The 16272-nt window shown below is 37.7% G+C and overlaps 1 protein-coding gene across 1 annotated transcript in view; it reads right to left on the reverse strand.

The window, feature by feature from the left end:
- Window positions 1–8249: 8249 nt before the first annotated feature.
- The window catches only part of LOC140165328 (uncharacterized), a 30188-nt gene continuing 22165 nt past the window's right edge, over window positions 8250–16272 (reverse strand). Inside the window, exons 8-12 of the mRNA XM_072188661.1 lie at window positions 15703–15768; window positions 13039–13146; window positions 12541–12590; window positions 9298–9361; window positions 8250–8605 (exon numbers count right to left, since the gene is read on the reverse strand). Coding sequence (XP_072044762.1) covers window positions 8486–8605; window positions 9298–9361; window positions 12541–12590; window positions 13039–13146; window positions 15703–15768 — 408 coding nt within the window. The 3' untranslated portion in view covers window positions 8250–8485. The remainder of the gene's footprint in view (window positions 8606–9297; window positions 9362–12540; window positions 12591–13038; window positions 13147–15702; window positions 15769–16272) is intronic.

Raw genomic sequence — 16272 nt, forward strand, 5'->3', positions numbered from 1 at the left:
TAGAGAAGACGACAAGTTGCTGCTGCAACAGAAGATGAGCCAGTACATTTGCTGCAAACAGAAACCTGAAGATGATGTCGCAGAATTATCTCAGCGTCTAACCTCCAAATATCATCTTGAGGAGCGATATCCCACCGCCAGAAATGAGTATGCGACAAATGCCAACATGAGGAAACTAAACTATTCAAGCAAGCAATGTCCACCTGAGCACAATTACAACAGACTCAAGCCAACTTTTCTATCCAGTGATGGTGATGCACTGTTGGGACATAAGGAAATCGCCAACTTTCCAGAGAGGACCATAATTCAAAGGACCACTCAGAATGAGATGTTGAAGAGGATGTTTCCATGAATTCCCAATATTCGTCATGGCGATTCATGTCCAACTCAACTTTATAATAGATTTAGGAATCTGGATCCTGAGCAATTTAATGGTTTAATTCAGTTCGATCATCACCTTCAGCATCAGAAACAAATTGTTCCTTTGAGTCAAGTCAAGCGTGTGAAGAAAAGAAAATATAAATCTGGGAAAAGCAGTAACAGATTAGATGAACAAGCTGGGCAACTGTCTGTGCCTCCAAATTCTGCAGTTACTTCACACCTACAAGAATCGGAATAGAGTTGAATTCTGCAGCATATGGTAATAATTCTATAAAAGTTTTAAAAATATATTTGTGGGAAAAGATATATAATGTAATTGTCAAAGGCACTAGGGGTGAGCGCCAAAGGTACAAAAAGTGCCGAAAGCGTTATCAGATGGCGAAGCCCGGCAGTGAGGGTGTTAGCATGCTATATATACTCCTCCACATGTTTGTTGCTCATGGTAGTAATCAGTTTCCCTGTTTGTTCATGCAATATGAAAAATATCACTGGTTTGAGGTCATATCACACGAGGCTGCAGGCCCTGTGTGATATGACCTTAGGACTTGTGTGATACGACCTCAAACCAGTGATATTTTTGTATTGCATGAACACACAGGTGGTAACAAATTTATCATTCAGTAGACATGAATTTAATATAAACAAATAAAATAAATAAATAATACCACAATCCTAAAATAATCAAGCTATACTCCAAACTCCATGCATGTTTCTGTCATGTGACTATACAGCCATCCACATGTAATTGCCATCTCTACCGCATACACGATCAGCACGGTTACAATACGCCGCAAGTATGCAGGCCCTGATTGCCGGTGCTGAATTAAGAGCTAATTAATACTGCTATATATTGCACGGTAATTTATGAAAGGTGAACGATACGGAATTATATTATTTAGCTATTAACCAATGGAATGTTGTTATTCATGTCTACTGAATGATCATAAGTACTATCATAGTTCCTTGTCCAGGAGCTTTACAATTTAATTTTGCTCAATGAGAACAGATAACGATAATGTGGGCTCAAAATTGTACAGTCACACACCAGAGTCTTAGGGCCCAACCAATTGTGCCAACTTGATCATTTCCAGTCAATGTAAACTAAGCAGTCACAAACATTGCAGGGACATTTTGTGATCCATATCCTCATTAGTCCCCCACTTTTCTCAAAAAAAGGTGAGATTTTTATACCACCAGAAACCTCTGGCTACATACATAATATTTGTCAAATTTCTATAATGTTCTGTTAACAGAACAAAATTACAGCACATGCAGTGGCCCATGGAGCAATGTACATGTAATACATATCTACCAAAAAAACGTTGACAACGTAAAGAAATCAGCAAGTTCAAAAAAACCCACCTCGGCTCACTTTTTGAAACTTGGTCCCATTTGTAAAACTTACTGATTTAAACTTTATCATATTTATATAAATTTAAAACATTTCCAGAAGTGTTAGGTATCTTTAATGTGCAGATGCGATATTAATTTGTAAGCTTTCTGGAACGACCTGAAAGGTTATTATCTTGTTTTTGCATGGTAAGCCAATATCCTATTGTGTTTTGTTTTATAATAATCATGATTAATGATTGAATTAAACAAATAGCACGTAGGCTTGTAATCTTGTTGGAAACGCTGTGTTCTGTTGAAATAAAATAAAACACTGATTTGCTGTTGGTGTTTAAAATGGGACCAAGTTTCAAAAAGTGAGCCGAGGTGGGTTTTTTTAAACTTGCTGATTGTGGTTCTTTATAGCCCTGCGGGCAATCTAGTTGGATATCAATATTGAGCGGCAGTTGTTGTTGTTGTTGATCTTTTCGCGGTTTGTGGTCTTAATTTGTTGGATATCCATATTTCGCGGATTGTGGTTCTTTATAATCGATAGGCCTGTGGGAAATCTGGTTGGATATCCAAATTGCACGGTTTGTGGTTCTTTGTAGCCCTGCGGGGCAATCTAGTTGGATATCCCTATTAAGCGGCGGTTGTCGGCGATCTTTCGCGGTTTGTGATTTTAATTTCCCTTATCAAGCCCTGCCTTCTATCGGGAGCTAATTTATAGTTTAAGCTTGTTGGATATCCATATTTCGTGGTGTGTGATTCTTTATAGCCCTGCAGGGCAATCTAGTATATATCCAAATTTCGCGGTTTGTGGTTCTTTATAGCCCTGTGGGGAAATCTAGTTGGATAACAATATTCAGCGGCAGTTGTTGGCGATCTTTCGCTGTTTGTGATTTTAACTTGTGACAATTTATAATATTTATTCCAAATATAATTTCAGTCTGAGCTGTGAACAGAGCCACTGATAAATGTGTTTTAAAATGACGAAGATATCATGATAGTCAGGCATGGTGAAAGCATCTGGATGGTGAAAGTAGGCCCTAGGCCTAGGCCTAAATGTGAATAAAAAATCAAACATGTTTGTTTGATGAAAAAAAAATAATATCACAATAGCAATGGATGTTCGAAATGGTGTTATTCTTGATTTATGACAATAAATTGGTTAATAAAACATAAATAAAAAAAGGTGGTGGGAAGTTTCGAACTTGGGCAAAACTTCATAAGTGGATTAGAAGTCCATGGCCTTAACCACTTCGCCATGGGGACGTCCCGATATAACGACGTATGAAAGTGGAGTATTTATTAATATGAATGTATGCTGTGGTCCGGAAAGAATAAAAGAATTGTGAAAAACTTGATTTTTTTGGCGAATGGGATCCAGAATTTGTATGTATGGTATCCAGGAAAATGCTAGGGTATATTTTGAAAGTGAATCTCAAAAAGTAGTGCGACAGTGACAGCCATGTATGGCTGTAGCAGTGACGAAAGATTCTGGATATCAGTATGATTAGCTATGATTTTACACTAATTTTGGCTATGAAATACCGCATGAAATAATACAAGAATGTTTGTTTATTATCAAACAATCGGATTGACTGTAAGATTGGTGTAACTTTTTGAATTAATGAGTTTATTACACTTTGGACAGTAAATAAGATTTAGCATGGTTTTAGATATATTTTGTACCCAGCGAAAAATATCACAGAACAATAGCGTTTTGTTTCGTGTAAATATAGTCCGCGGTGCATCTGTTTATTCTTCTTTATCAGTCGTTTTTTTTAAACTTGCTGGTCATGCTACCGCTTGACTCTAATAATCATACATATCTCGCAAACGCAAAATCATAATCAACTGACATTTCAGGAATAAACTTTTCCCTGGATATCTACTAAAACATAACATGAAAACATACCATCAATTGTCAGTAGTGCCCTTTCTATAGGACTTGCTATATTGTGGTATGCAAATATTGACTGCTATGAGGGGCATGGTTAAAATTATAGGCCCGCGGTGATCTCAAAACCATGCTTTGACCCAAGGCACAGCCAAGGGTCAAAACATGGTTTTGAGATGATTTTAACCATGTCCCGGAAATACAACAGTCAATATTTGTTTTATGTACCGAATGGATGTATGTGGATGTTGCGCACACCAGTCAATAATAGTTCATTTCCATGACCAGGTAAAGTTCATTTTGAGGGCATAGCTGATTCAATGACCGCACTTTTAACCAATCAGATGACAGGAATCGATATATAAATAAGGTATATAATAAAATATATTAATTTCCAGCTTGACCTGCAATAAGGTATGACTCATGGTAAAGTTTCAACATCTATGGTAAGTGGTGACACATTTCAAATTGTCAATTTCGTAAAGAGTGTTTACCTTTAACATGCATTGTATGTTTGTAAGCATTTATATCAGGAACCCATCATATAGTTACAAGAAGTTAAGAGTACTTGTGACTTTACAAAAGTTTCTTATAAATATTTGGAAAAAGGCTGACTTCAAGGAATTATCAGAGATTTAACAAGGCGGTTCTCGAACCACGAGTCTCGCCTGCTTTCGCAACCGCCTGCTTTTGTGATTACTTTTGGTAGAGGTAAATGAAATTGGCGGTTATCGGCTAGGCACGATTATCTGGCTGATGGTGACTGTGCCCACCAAGTTTCATACCCATGAAACAGTTTTTACTAATTTGACCCCTGGTGACCCTGAAATGACCTTCCAAAACTTTGGCTCTAAATGTTGACTGTATCCAATAAGTTTCATACCCACACCACAGTTTTTACTAATTTGACCTCAGATGACCCCCGGTGGCCTCGAAATGATCTTCCAAAGATTTGGCTTTAAATGTTGACTGTACCCACCAAGTTTCATGTCCATCGACAGTTTTTACTAATTTGACCTCAGATGACCCCTGGTGACCTCGAAATGACCTTCCAAAAATTTGGCTTTAAATGTTGACTGTACCCACCAAGTTTCATGCACACCCGATAGTATTTACTAATTTGTCCTCAGATGACCCCTGGTGACCCCGAAATGACCTTCCAAAAATTTGGCTTTAAATGTTGACTGTACCCACCAAGTTTCATGCCCATCCGACAGTTTTTACTAATTTGATCTCAGAAGACCCCGAAATGACCTTCCAAAAATTTGGCTTGAAATGTTGACTGTACCTACCAAGTTTCATGCCCATACGACAGGTTTTACTAATTTGACCTCAGATGACCTCTAGAGGTCCTCAGTGACCTTGACCCACTAACCAATACAAACTGGTTTTGTCTCGGGTCAAGATGCACCCACCCACCAAGTTTGAGAATCGTGCGACTCCTAGTCTCCGAGAAAATAGGCGAAAACCAAAACTTTAATCAAATTTGTCACACACGCACACACCCCCACACGCACCCCCCTACATACGGAAAAGTGATTATATAGTCTCCTGCCTTATCAGGCGAGCAGACAAAAATAACATGAATAAGTGCAGTTGTAGTACATGTATACTACAAATTTCGAATGTTGAGGACTTGTTCTCAAGTTGTAGAATCTTCTGTGCAAGTGACTATGGGATTTATTATTGCATTAGTAATCTAGTAAAATATTACTATTGACAACCTGTATGACCCCCATCCATACATCATGTGACATTGCTTACCTACATGTTCATATCATATTTTGAGGTGAAAAATGATAACAAATGTGTTATTTGCAATCATTTGTAGAGCAAAGATTTCTTCGTTCCACCGCTAAGTACAGTATGAATGCACACTAAACGCGGTGACACATACACAGCACTTCTTGAACTCCCGGTCGGAGCTGTGAGTTTATTGGAATTATTGGAACTGGAATAAAGCATTTATATCAGGAACCCATCATATAGTTACAAGAAGTTAAGAGTACTTGTGACTTTACAAAAGTTTCTTATAAATATATTTGGAAAAAGGCTGACTTCAAGGAATTATCAGAGATTTAAAAATAACATGAATAAGTGCAGTTGTAGTACATGTATACTACAAATTTCGAATGTTGAGGACTTGTTCTCAAGTTGTAGAATCTTCTGTGCAAGTGACTATGGGATTTATTATTGCATTAGTAATCTAGTAAAATATTACTATTGACAACCTGTATGACCCCCATCCATACATCATGTGACATTGTTTACCTACATGTTCATATCATATTTTGAGGTGAAAAATGATTTCGAATGTTGAGGACTTGTTCTCAAGTTGTAGAATCTTCTGTGCAAGTGACTATGGGATTTATTATTGCATTAGTACACTGCAAGATTCTCATCTGTGTGACGCCGATGTCACCACAATGTCACTCCATCGGAAACTACACCTCGGTTTTCCATATCGCCGGTCCGAAATAGCCGGGTAGCCAGCCTCCTAGGTTTCTCCAGAGTGACTTCGCGGCGCGATGACTTCGCAGGAGAGTCACACCGGTGTGACTACGCGACTGGGCCTGGGTGCTCAGTACCGGGGTTCTGGGTTGCCGGTTTTGCTTTTATTGCCATATTGTTTATATTCTCTTGATTTATTCAATTAATATTCTTTATTTCTTGCTTTTTTTAAGGGATTAGGGAGGGGGAAATTGCAAACTGAACTTTCAAAATAAGGGAAATATTAGATGAATAAAATAAATTTGTTAGTAAAAGAAATAAACATGATAAGTAAACAAAGTATAATTCATAAGATACATTTTTGTTAATTGGTGGTTATTTGAATAACTAAATAAATTAAAAATTAAGAAATAAATAAACATGAAGAAACCAATAAACATGCAAAGAATGGAAGAAACAAAGAAACACTTCGAAAGAAAACAACTTGAGAAAAATTGCAAATAAAGAAGTTAAAGTAGGAATATTATAAGAAGAAGCAAATGTAGGCCTATTGATGAATTAAAATATTAAATGTGTAAAATAAAATAAATTAATAATTATAACAAGCATTAATATTTGCGTGATAAAAAATAAGACACAATTTCAAACAAACACTGCAATTAGGCCTATTTTAAAATTTAGTGAAATATATTTAAGCGAATATCAAACTCAAGCAACAAAAACAAGTTAGCTATTTAAAAAAAGTGCACGCATCAAGTTTACAAAAATACACAGCAAAACAAAAGTTTACCTACGAGTCGCCAGTCGACAAAATAGCAACAAAATACAAATAAAAAAATTCCCCTATTTATAGGCATAATTTGATAACGTAAAAAAATCAACATGAAAAAGAAATCAAACTAATAGGCCTATAAAAAACACCATTTTGAAAAACGGAAAAAGAAAATAACATACGCCAAAGTTTTGCATGAACTTACGGCAGTAAAAGTATAAATTGTAGTAGGCCTATAATATTCAGGAAAGTGACAAGAAGTAAAACAAAATGCATGCTAGGCCTATAAATCAATTTAAAATATAACAGAAAAATTCTTGCTTCAACATAAGTGAAGCTTTGGCAAATCACTAGGCCTATAGGCATAGGCCTACTTTGCGAACTTCGGCTGAAAATAAAATTAATATCGCTTTTAAAACATTTAAAAAGACAATTTATTTTAAATAAAAAAAGTGTCAATAGGCCTATAACGTTATCATGCAAAATATGAAAAATATGCCTAATTTGATTGCAAAACATGCCATCTAGGCCTAACCACTGAAGTAAACAAAGCAATGATATAAGTTTTGTGGGAAAACAAGCAAACAAAAGATAAAAACGTTTGAAATGAAACAAACAAATAAACCAAGAACAAGCTTGAACTGCAAATAAAACACACACAGTTGATGAGATTATTAAACAGACAGCACGAAAAGAATTAAAATATATAAAAGAGAACAATAAATAAACGAAACAAAATTAATCGTAAGTCTCACAGTTGAAATATAAATGATAAAGAATGCAAAAGCACGATAAAAAACACAAAGACGGCAGTACAGCAAGTCACGGACCCAGTGTACAGCATGCATCAATCAATTAATTATAAAACCAACTCATTCCATTCATGAGCGTATGCAAGCAGTAAACAAGCATGATACGCGTATTTTGTCATCATCAGCGAGTATTTTGTGGATATACGCGCGCGTCCCCAGAGTGTTCGAACTCATAACAGGGTTCGGTCAACGACCTTTTGGCAGTGTAGTCACCTTGAAGTTCACCGACTGGGCACCGAGCAGGCGACGCATGGGGCACTGACTACGGAAGTCACTTTGATGTGACTACAAGATGTGGACCACTGTCGGAATCTAGTCAGTGGTGTACAACATGAGTCGCCGATGCGGCATCGAGCAGGTAACACATCGGAGGCTAGCAGTTGTAGTCACTGCGTGATGACACTGTTGCATAGTACCCTACTGCCTTGTTTCCGATGTTGTCACTCTCCTGTAGTGACTCCGTCGGCCACCATAAGGTAGGTTATTCTGGAGTGACGGCGGTAGTGACTTTAGAGTTCCAGTGCGATATAGTCACTATGTCGCCAGGAATTTTGCAGTGTAATCTAGTAAAATATTACTATTGACAACCTGTATGACCCCCATCCATACATCATGTGACATTGCTTACCTACATGTTCATATCATATTTTGAGGTGAAAAATGATAACAAATGTGTTATTTGCAATCATTTGTAGAGCAAAGATTTCTTCGTTCCACCGGCTAAGTACAGTATGAATGCACACTAAACCGCGGTGACACATACACAGCACTTCTTCGAACTCCCGGTCGGAGCTGTGAGTTTATTGGAATTATTGGAACTGGAATAAGTGCACATATTCAATGATTTATTGAAGTTCTTCTTTTGACATGCACACTCGATTTCTTCTTCACCAGCTTCTGTTGGTTTCCTTTCATCAATTCCTCTTCATCGAAAGATAACTTCCTTTTTTGAGGACCCTGGACAGTTAAAGAGATTATTTATCCCAAGTTAAAAACTACTGAGAGAATACAAATCAACAATACATGTGTGTTGAGATTTGAGATGTATGAGCTTGCAGGGGCAAGTGCACTGCACAAGCTTCAAGTTTTAACAGTCAGGGCTAAAATATGTTCCACATCTGCCCCCCCCCCCTTATAGAGGTGAAGTTGATATTCTGAGCAAACCTGGAAATTAGAAGATAACAATTCTCCATTTTCAAGAACATTGCTTGTTATCTTATGTAAAGTGAATAAAGAGTGCTGCTGAATGTGTTGTTTATGTCAGTCAGTAGGCCCAATCTGTTTACTTATTCATGGCCTTAGGGGCTATCATTTTCTTCCAAAGGGGGGCCCCAAATTCACAAAAAGTCGGCATCAATAAAATTGCTACCCCTCTATTTTGGCAACAAAAATTTTATGACCCCCACCACCAATACACCTTACCCCCTAAACAAGCTCAAATTGTATTGAAATCAGTCTTTTTGAATAAAATAAACACGCTATCTGTGGTCATCTTGGGACTCCCTACATTTTGGTCATTCAAAAATTTTATGACCCCTTAGTATATTTGGGACCCCCCCCCCATCTGAAGAAAATGATAACCCCTGTGAATTGGACATTAATCACAGGGAGAATATTTCTACATGAAATATTAGGCTACCTAAACCTACCATTTTGGGGATTTTTTCTGGCTGTTCTTGATATCCCATTCCAAGCTGAAGCACTCTGATAGAGCTATAGTAAAACAGACATTACAGAAACATGGAATAATGTTACCTAAATCACAGAGTTTGTAAATCAAATTGTGCAATATTTTGTTATATTTAATTGTATTTTTATTTGCCTGTAGAAAAGTAGACTGCAAGCAAATTTTTCGGCAATTTTCCTATGGGATTTTCTCAATTTTCATTGATTAAGAGGGGATGTGCCCCCCCCCGTCTCCCTATGATGATACGCCACTGGCCATACATTTTCTCATTTGAAATTTGTTTGTCTTAATGTTTGTTTGCACATATTTTGAGATATTGAAATGGCAATGCATGAAGCTGGTTAACTGTGTAATTTTGTCATTGCTATCAGCAATAGATAGCAAAAAATGATACCATGTAAATTAGCTTATATATCTATCTATCTATCTATACTACTAAAATAATAAGCGGTCTCTGTCTGTCTGTCTGTCCGGCTATGCGTTCCGCCGCGCTGCGACGCATCAATCCGATATTTGGGACATGGGTAGGTGCGGGGAAAAGCATGTTGACCGCGTGGTTTTGAAGGTCATCGGAGGTCAAGGTCAAAGGTCAAATTCTCAAACTTTGTCCGATCGGGTCCAAACTTGGTGGGTGGGATCCTTGATACGAGGGGAATATATGGGCGAAATAAAATCGAGGTCAACCGAGGTCAAAGGTCATTACGGAGGGGTCAAATTTCAAACTTTGTCCGATCTGGCTCAAACTTGGTGGGTGGAATCCTTGATACGGGGGGAATATGCGCAAAGGTCACTAATAGCTACAGGGCCATTACAGCTGCAGGTGCACTAGTACTAATAAAATAATAAGCGGGCTGTATCTGTCTATCTGTCTATCTATCTGTCTGTCCGGCTATGCGTTCATTGCGTGCTTCGGACGCATCGCGCTGAAATTTCGCATATAGATAGGTATCGGGAAAAGCATGTTGGCCATGTGGTTTTGAAGGTCATCGGAGGTCAAGGTCAAAGGTCAAAATTTCAAACTTTGTCCGATCGGGCCCAAATTTGGTGGGTGCAATCCTTGATAGGAGGGGAATATAATGCGCGAAATAAAATCGAGGTCACCCGAGGTCAAAGGTCATTATGGAGGGGTCAAATTTCAAACTTTGTCCGATCGGGCTCAAACTTGGTGGGTCAAAACCTTCGTATGAGGGGAGCATGAAAAACATTATATGGAGGTCATCCGAGGTCAAAGGTCAAGGCCAAATTTGGTGGGTGCAATCCTTGATACGAGGGGAATATATGCGCAAAACAAAATTGAGGTCAACAGAGGTCAAAGGTCATGTAGGGGCTAAATTTAAACTTTGCCCTATTGGGCTTAAACTTGATAGGTGGAAGCCTTGTATGACTGAGGGGAGCATGAAAACATTGCACCAAGGTCATCCGAGTTCAAAGGTCATCTGGGGTCAAACAGTATCGCTATCATGCCAGTGCTCTCACAGCATCTGGGCTCTCACAAGCCGCATAGGTGCACTAGTACTACTAAAATAATAAGCGGTCTCTGTCTATCTGTCTGTCTGTCTGTCCGGCTATGCGTTTTCGCCGCCGCCGCAGATCGAACCGAAATTTGGGATATTGATAGGTATTGGGAAAAGCATGTTGCCCATGTGGTTTTAAAGGTCATCGGAGGTCAAGGTCAAAGGTCAAAATTTCAAACTTTGTCCGATCGAGCGAAACTTGGTGGGTGGGATCCTTGATACGCTGGGAATATATGCCCGAAATAAAATCGAGGTCGATCGAGGTCAAAGGTCATTACTGAGGGGTCAAATTTCAAACTTTGTCCGATCGGGCTCAAACTTGGTGGGTGGAATCCTTCGTATGAGGGGAGCATGAAAAACATTATATGGAGGTCATCCTAGGTCAAAGGTCAAAGGTCATGGATTTCAAACTTTGTCCTATCGGGCTCAAACTTGGTGGGTGGGATCCTTGATACGAGTGGAATATATCGCAAAACAAAATTGAGGTCAACCAAGGTCAAAGGTCATGTAGGGGCTAATTTCAACTTTGCCCTATTGGGCTTAAACTTGATAGGTGGAATCCTTCGTATGAGGGGAGCATGAAAAAAATTGCACGCAGGTCATAGGTCATCTGGGGTCAAACAGTATTGCTATCATGTCAGGGCTCTCACAGCTGCAGGTGCACTAGTTATATAAACATGTAAACATAAAAATTCTCTAGAGTGCACACCAGTAAATAGGATCATATACCCTTTGGAGGAAAAATCAGTGTTTCAAACAAGGAAAAGTGGCATGGAACTTTATTTAAAACATTAGAAGATTAGAAAAGGCTTAAAACCCAAATATTAGGTCCTGATTCATATTTAATCCTCATTTAGGCCTGGAATTAGATTGTCTATGAAAAATGAGTAGGATCAGACTTTTTATGAAGATTTGGCTAAGCTTTCAAAATGTGTTACATTTCAGAAATACCAAGCTATTTTCATGCTAACGTAAGCTGTATGGCATATAGAGTGATCTAGTCGGCAACTTCCTGCGAAAAGTCACTGGATTCTGTATGTTTTCTCTGCACTGGCTGTCTTTATCTGAGTGTAAGTTTAAGTTTTAAAGAGTTGCTCTCATGTCAAGAAAATTATATTTTCCTGGTTAGTCCTTCATTATGAAGGAACATAGGGTTAGGGTTAGGGGTCAGATATTATATTTGCATGTTCCTTCATAACGAAGGATATACCATTTTCCTGGACCCTGTTTGCACCCTTAGAGTTGTAGATATAATCATTTTGGTGATCATGACATGCATTTTTCTCATTTTGCACACAATAAACATTAATTTTTTTCTGCATTAATTCAACTTTTACAAGTTACTGTTTGCTTTTATATTCATGTTTCATATCTTATTTATGGGCTCACACAACAGGAATTAAGCACGAAATGACTTGTGTATTCCATTGTTTGAGTGTTTAAAAACATTTTGTTACATAACAGCAGATGTCATGCCAATAATAATTACCAGAAGTGAGTGAAGTTGCCGGCATACTTAAATACGCAATGTAATACTTAAAATTAAAGCCACACTTGTTTCAAAATATGCAAAATTGCACAAGACATATACAAAAATTTAAAAAAATATATCTCAACTAAAAAAACATATCCATTGCATTTTCTGGAATACATTATTGAAAAATAATCTATACAGAAAGTTATACATGTACCTGGAACTGGCATATGAATAATAGCATATTTCCGTCTCTGCTGCGAGATCCTTAAACATAAACAAAGTAACAAAATACATCAAACTCGTTATTATAATATTGAAATATTGAGGAAGTTCTACTTTGGCAAAAAAATATCTTTTGTTGAAAATCTGATATACAGTCTTTTTTTACCATTGAACTTCAATTGCAGTAATTTCTACTAAGCCTGGCATTCTTGGGTAATTTTTGTATCCTGGTACCCAACACATTTTTCAGGCGGGATATCGGGTACCTGAAATTACATAATCTCGGACGGGTACCCCAAAAACCTGCCAGAGAATGCCAAGCTTAATTTAAGCTTTTTGACCGCCCCTCGTAATTCCAACCAAAATTCTACCCAAAACCTGCCATAACCTTAAAGGCTCATTGTCCGATCAGGTTCAAGTTCAAAATATTTATGGATCGCATCATATTTTTGAATGGATCACATGCCACAAATACTTCTTTGGGACATACCTGTTCCATCTTTTTCATTGATGCATCTTTTATCTTGTCAGCAAGACACTTTTTTTTCTTCATTCTGCATTCAAACTCCTGTTTTTTCATTCTAATTTCTTCAAAGACCTGGAAAATAAACAAAAATTTTGTCTGGATTAAATTATAGCATAGTTCAGTATAATGTGACAATAACCAGAACTTATGAAGTGAAAATAGCCCTGGAAAAATAGTTGCCAGGCTGCCTTAAAGTACCTGCACAGAAGCTGCATCCATGGTGTACTCACTACTCATTATGTCAGCAGTGAAGTACCAGTAAAGGTGCTCTTCCGCATACATTCTCTGTCACCAAAAGCCTTTGATCGTTAAGTTCATTGTCTCACATGCCCATGGTTCAACTACGCAGACTGACCAAGCTGACTACACGTTCATCAAGACTTGCACACAAAGGCGTTCACATGGAATTATTCAATTTGTTATGATGGATGCAATTACTCAATGAGATTTTATGACACCCACACCCTTAATTTGGTTGGAGTCCAAGACATTAATGTCCAAACACAGAGTACTAACAATACATCTCTTATTTTCAATTTTATAGATTTGTGTCCATAAAATCTTGCTGGTATGCTCTCTGAGTAATCAACCTATTCAAATAAAGCAAAAAATTTCTCACTTCATTTCCCTGCAAAATCTCTCAGAGCCTCTTGAAGGTATCAAACTGAATTCATTTAGGGATTCAATCATGTTTCGCCGTTGTTCATCACTAATCAACAACGATGCGTCCATGTCGTCTGCGTGGTTTACTTAGCGAGCAAAGTAAACCATGAAGACGCGCCGAAAGCGAGTTGTTAATCGGTGATGAACAACAGTAAAACATGATCAAATCCCCCCGGTACCCCAGGTCAACATAAAAAGTGGTAACCATGTGTGTTCTAAATTTCGCGGAAAAGGGCTATTTTGTTGACTGAAATCGCGGACCCTAAATCGCGAAAAAAGGGGTATTCTGAGCATTGTCTCCGCGAAATTGAAAAAAAAAAAGGGTATTTCACAGGTTCGATTCGATCGATGTCTTCAGCCCGAGTCTTCAGCCTCCATCCTCTGGCATTTCATTGATTCCGCCCTCAATCGTCACAGCGAGAGCGTCAGAAGGCAGCTTTTTTACTATTGGCACGGCGGTTTCCCGATATAGTTGTCTAGTGGGTGTTGCACGTATGCTCCCGCACGTTTTGAAGAGAGCTGAATGAGCGACGCGAACATCGACGGTGTCAGATGTAACCGTTTTGGCTGCCGTATACACTTTTCCATGTGGTGAATTGAAAACATTGCGGGAAACATTGGCAGTGATTGGAGCGAATTCTACGACCGACCGAGTGATATTTTTCCTTGGTTTTTAATTCTGTTCGAATTATTTTATTTTGTATCGTTGTTTCTCTTCCCTGTTGCACTTGAAGTTTGGCGTCGGCCGGTTCGTTCGTGAAGTAAATAAATCAAAGTAAGCTTACCGGGGCATTTTCAATTAAAATCAGTATACAGGCATTGTAATTACCCCAGTTAATAACACAGGATCATCTGGGAGTACAACAGACACAAAGTAATGTTCATACTTGCACATTTTGTACTTAATATATTAAAATATTTGGAGTCATTGAAAAGGGGTGTCTGGAAATCTTCTCATTGAAAACCTTGAAAAGGGGTATTTTTTACCCTGATTTTGTCAGTGATTTGGCAAAAAAAGGGGGGTAAAATCAATGAAAAATCAGTGAAAAGGGGGGTTTTGAAAAAAGGAAGAACACACATGGTTACCACTTTTTATGTTGACCTGGGGTACCGGGCAAATCCCTTTGAACAACAAAAATAAGCTAAAAAGATTGTCTAATTCACATGATTCTTTTATTCGGAATTTCTGTTTGTCATTGCCACTCAACCGTACAAGAAGATCAGTGATTTCTCTGTTGATATCAGCAATAAAACTAAAGATAATGCGATCAATAAAACTAAAGAATAAAGCAGTAATGATTTAGCTGCTGCCTCCAACATAAGAGAGTTTTGACGCATAAGTTCCACGCATGACAAATTTTACGGGCCCATTCATTACGTGTACGCGTAACCTTGCGTTCGCGTATTTTGCTCCTGTACAAAGGTATAGGAAGAGTTGTTGAAAGGCAAATGAATAATGATATTAAATGCTGAAAACATTGGTTTTGTAAGTCCATTATGTAAACTTCTAGCTTGATGTATAGCTTTTACATAAGTACACATTGGACTTACAAAATGTGTCCATCTTATTTTTTTAATTGCATTTAAGGAAAGCTCTTCCAAATTTTTATATTCATCAGCTTCCAGGAGTATGACCCCAAACCATTAGATAACATTATATATTTATCTACAGCTATACAAGCCTCGAAATAAGCAGGCACCCAGGAGCCATTTACCCAATGGTCATGACATTTTGGCTCCTGGTCCACACCAAAATCATGTGAACCAGGCTCTACTTTTTTTTTTAAAGAGAGCCTGGTAGTTAAATTGGTTTTTGTATTTAACATGTACAATTAACAATTAAATGACTCCTAGCTCTTTAAAAATGGCTCCTGGTTCACTAGATAATCACAGGACCAGGAGCCACTTTTTCCAAATGTGTGGCTCCTGGTCCATATCTGCTTATTTCGAGGCTTGCAGCTATACCTTAAATAATTTGATTATTTCTTCATGACCTTCTCCTCTTGCTATAGTCACTGGAGTCATTTGTTCCTATAAAATAGAAGGAACAAAATGATTAATACATGAAACATTGTTGTTGTTGTTATTATATATTATTATTACTAATACTATTAATAATAATAATAATTTAGGTAGCAATTAAAACAAAGCAAGTGGTACAGTGCTCAACCATGAAGCTGAATTTATACTTGATCGCCGAGCGATTGCGATGTACCACTTTTGCAAAGCGTTGGGTAATCGCTAAATTTTTTTTTATATTAAAGTTATCGCTTTTGCATTTATATTTATCACAGTGATAGCGATTACAGACGACAATTAAAATGTTCTAAATGTCACAAAATGCATTTTTAGAACATCCATTGCTGTCAATAATTATTGCTTTGAATTAATTCATTACTGAAAGTTAATAATCAAGAAAGAGAAATTAATTAGCAAAATCGGTGTTGATCCGGGGTAAATCCCACCCAATATTTTGCCAAGGGAGTGATTCATTCAATCATCCCCCCAATGTTGACTGCTGTATGTGGGTTTCTA

The sequence above is a fragment of the Amphiura filiformis genome, chromosome 12, assembly GCF_039555335.1.
Source record: "Amphiura filiformis chromosome 12, Afil_fr2py, whole genome shotgun sequence".
In the NCBI taxonomy this organism is placed as follows: Eukaryota; Metazoa; Echinodermata; class Ophiuroidea; order Amphilepidida; family Amphiuridae; genus Amphiura; species Amphiura filiformis.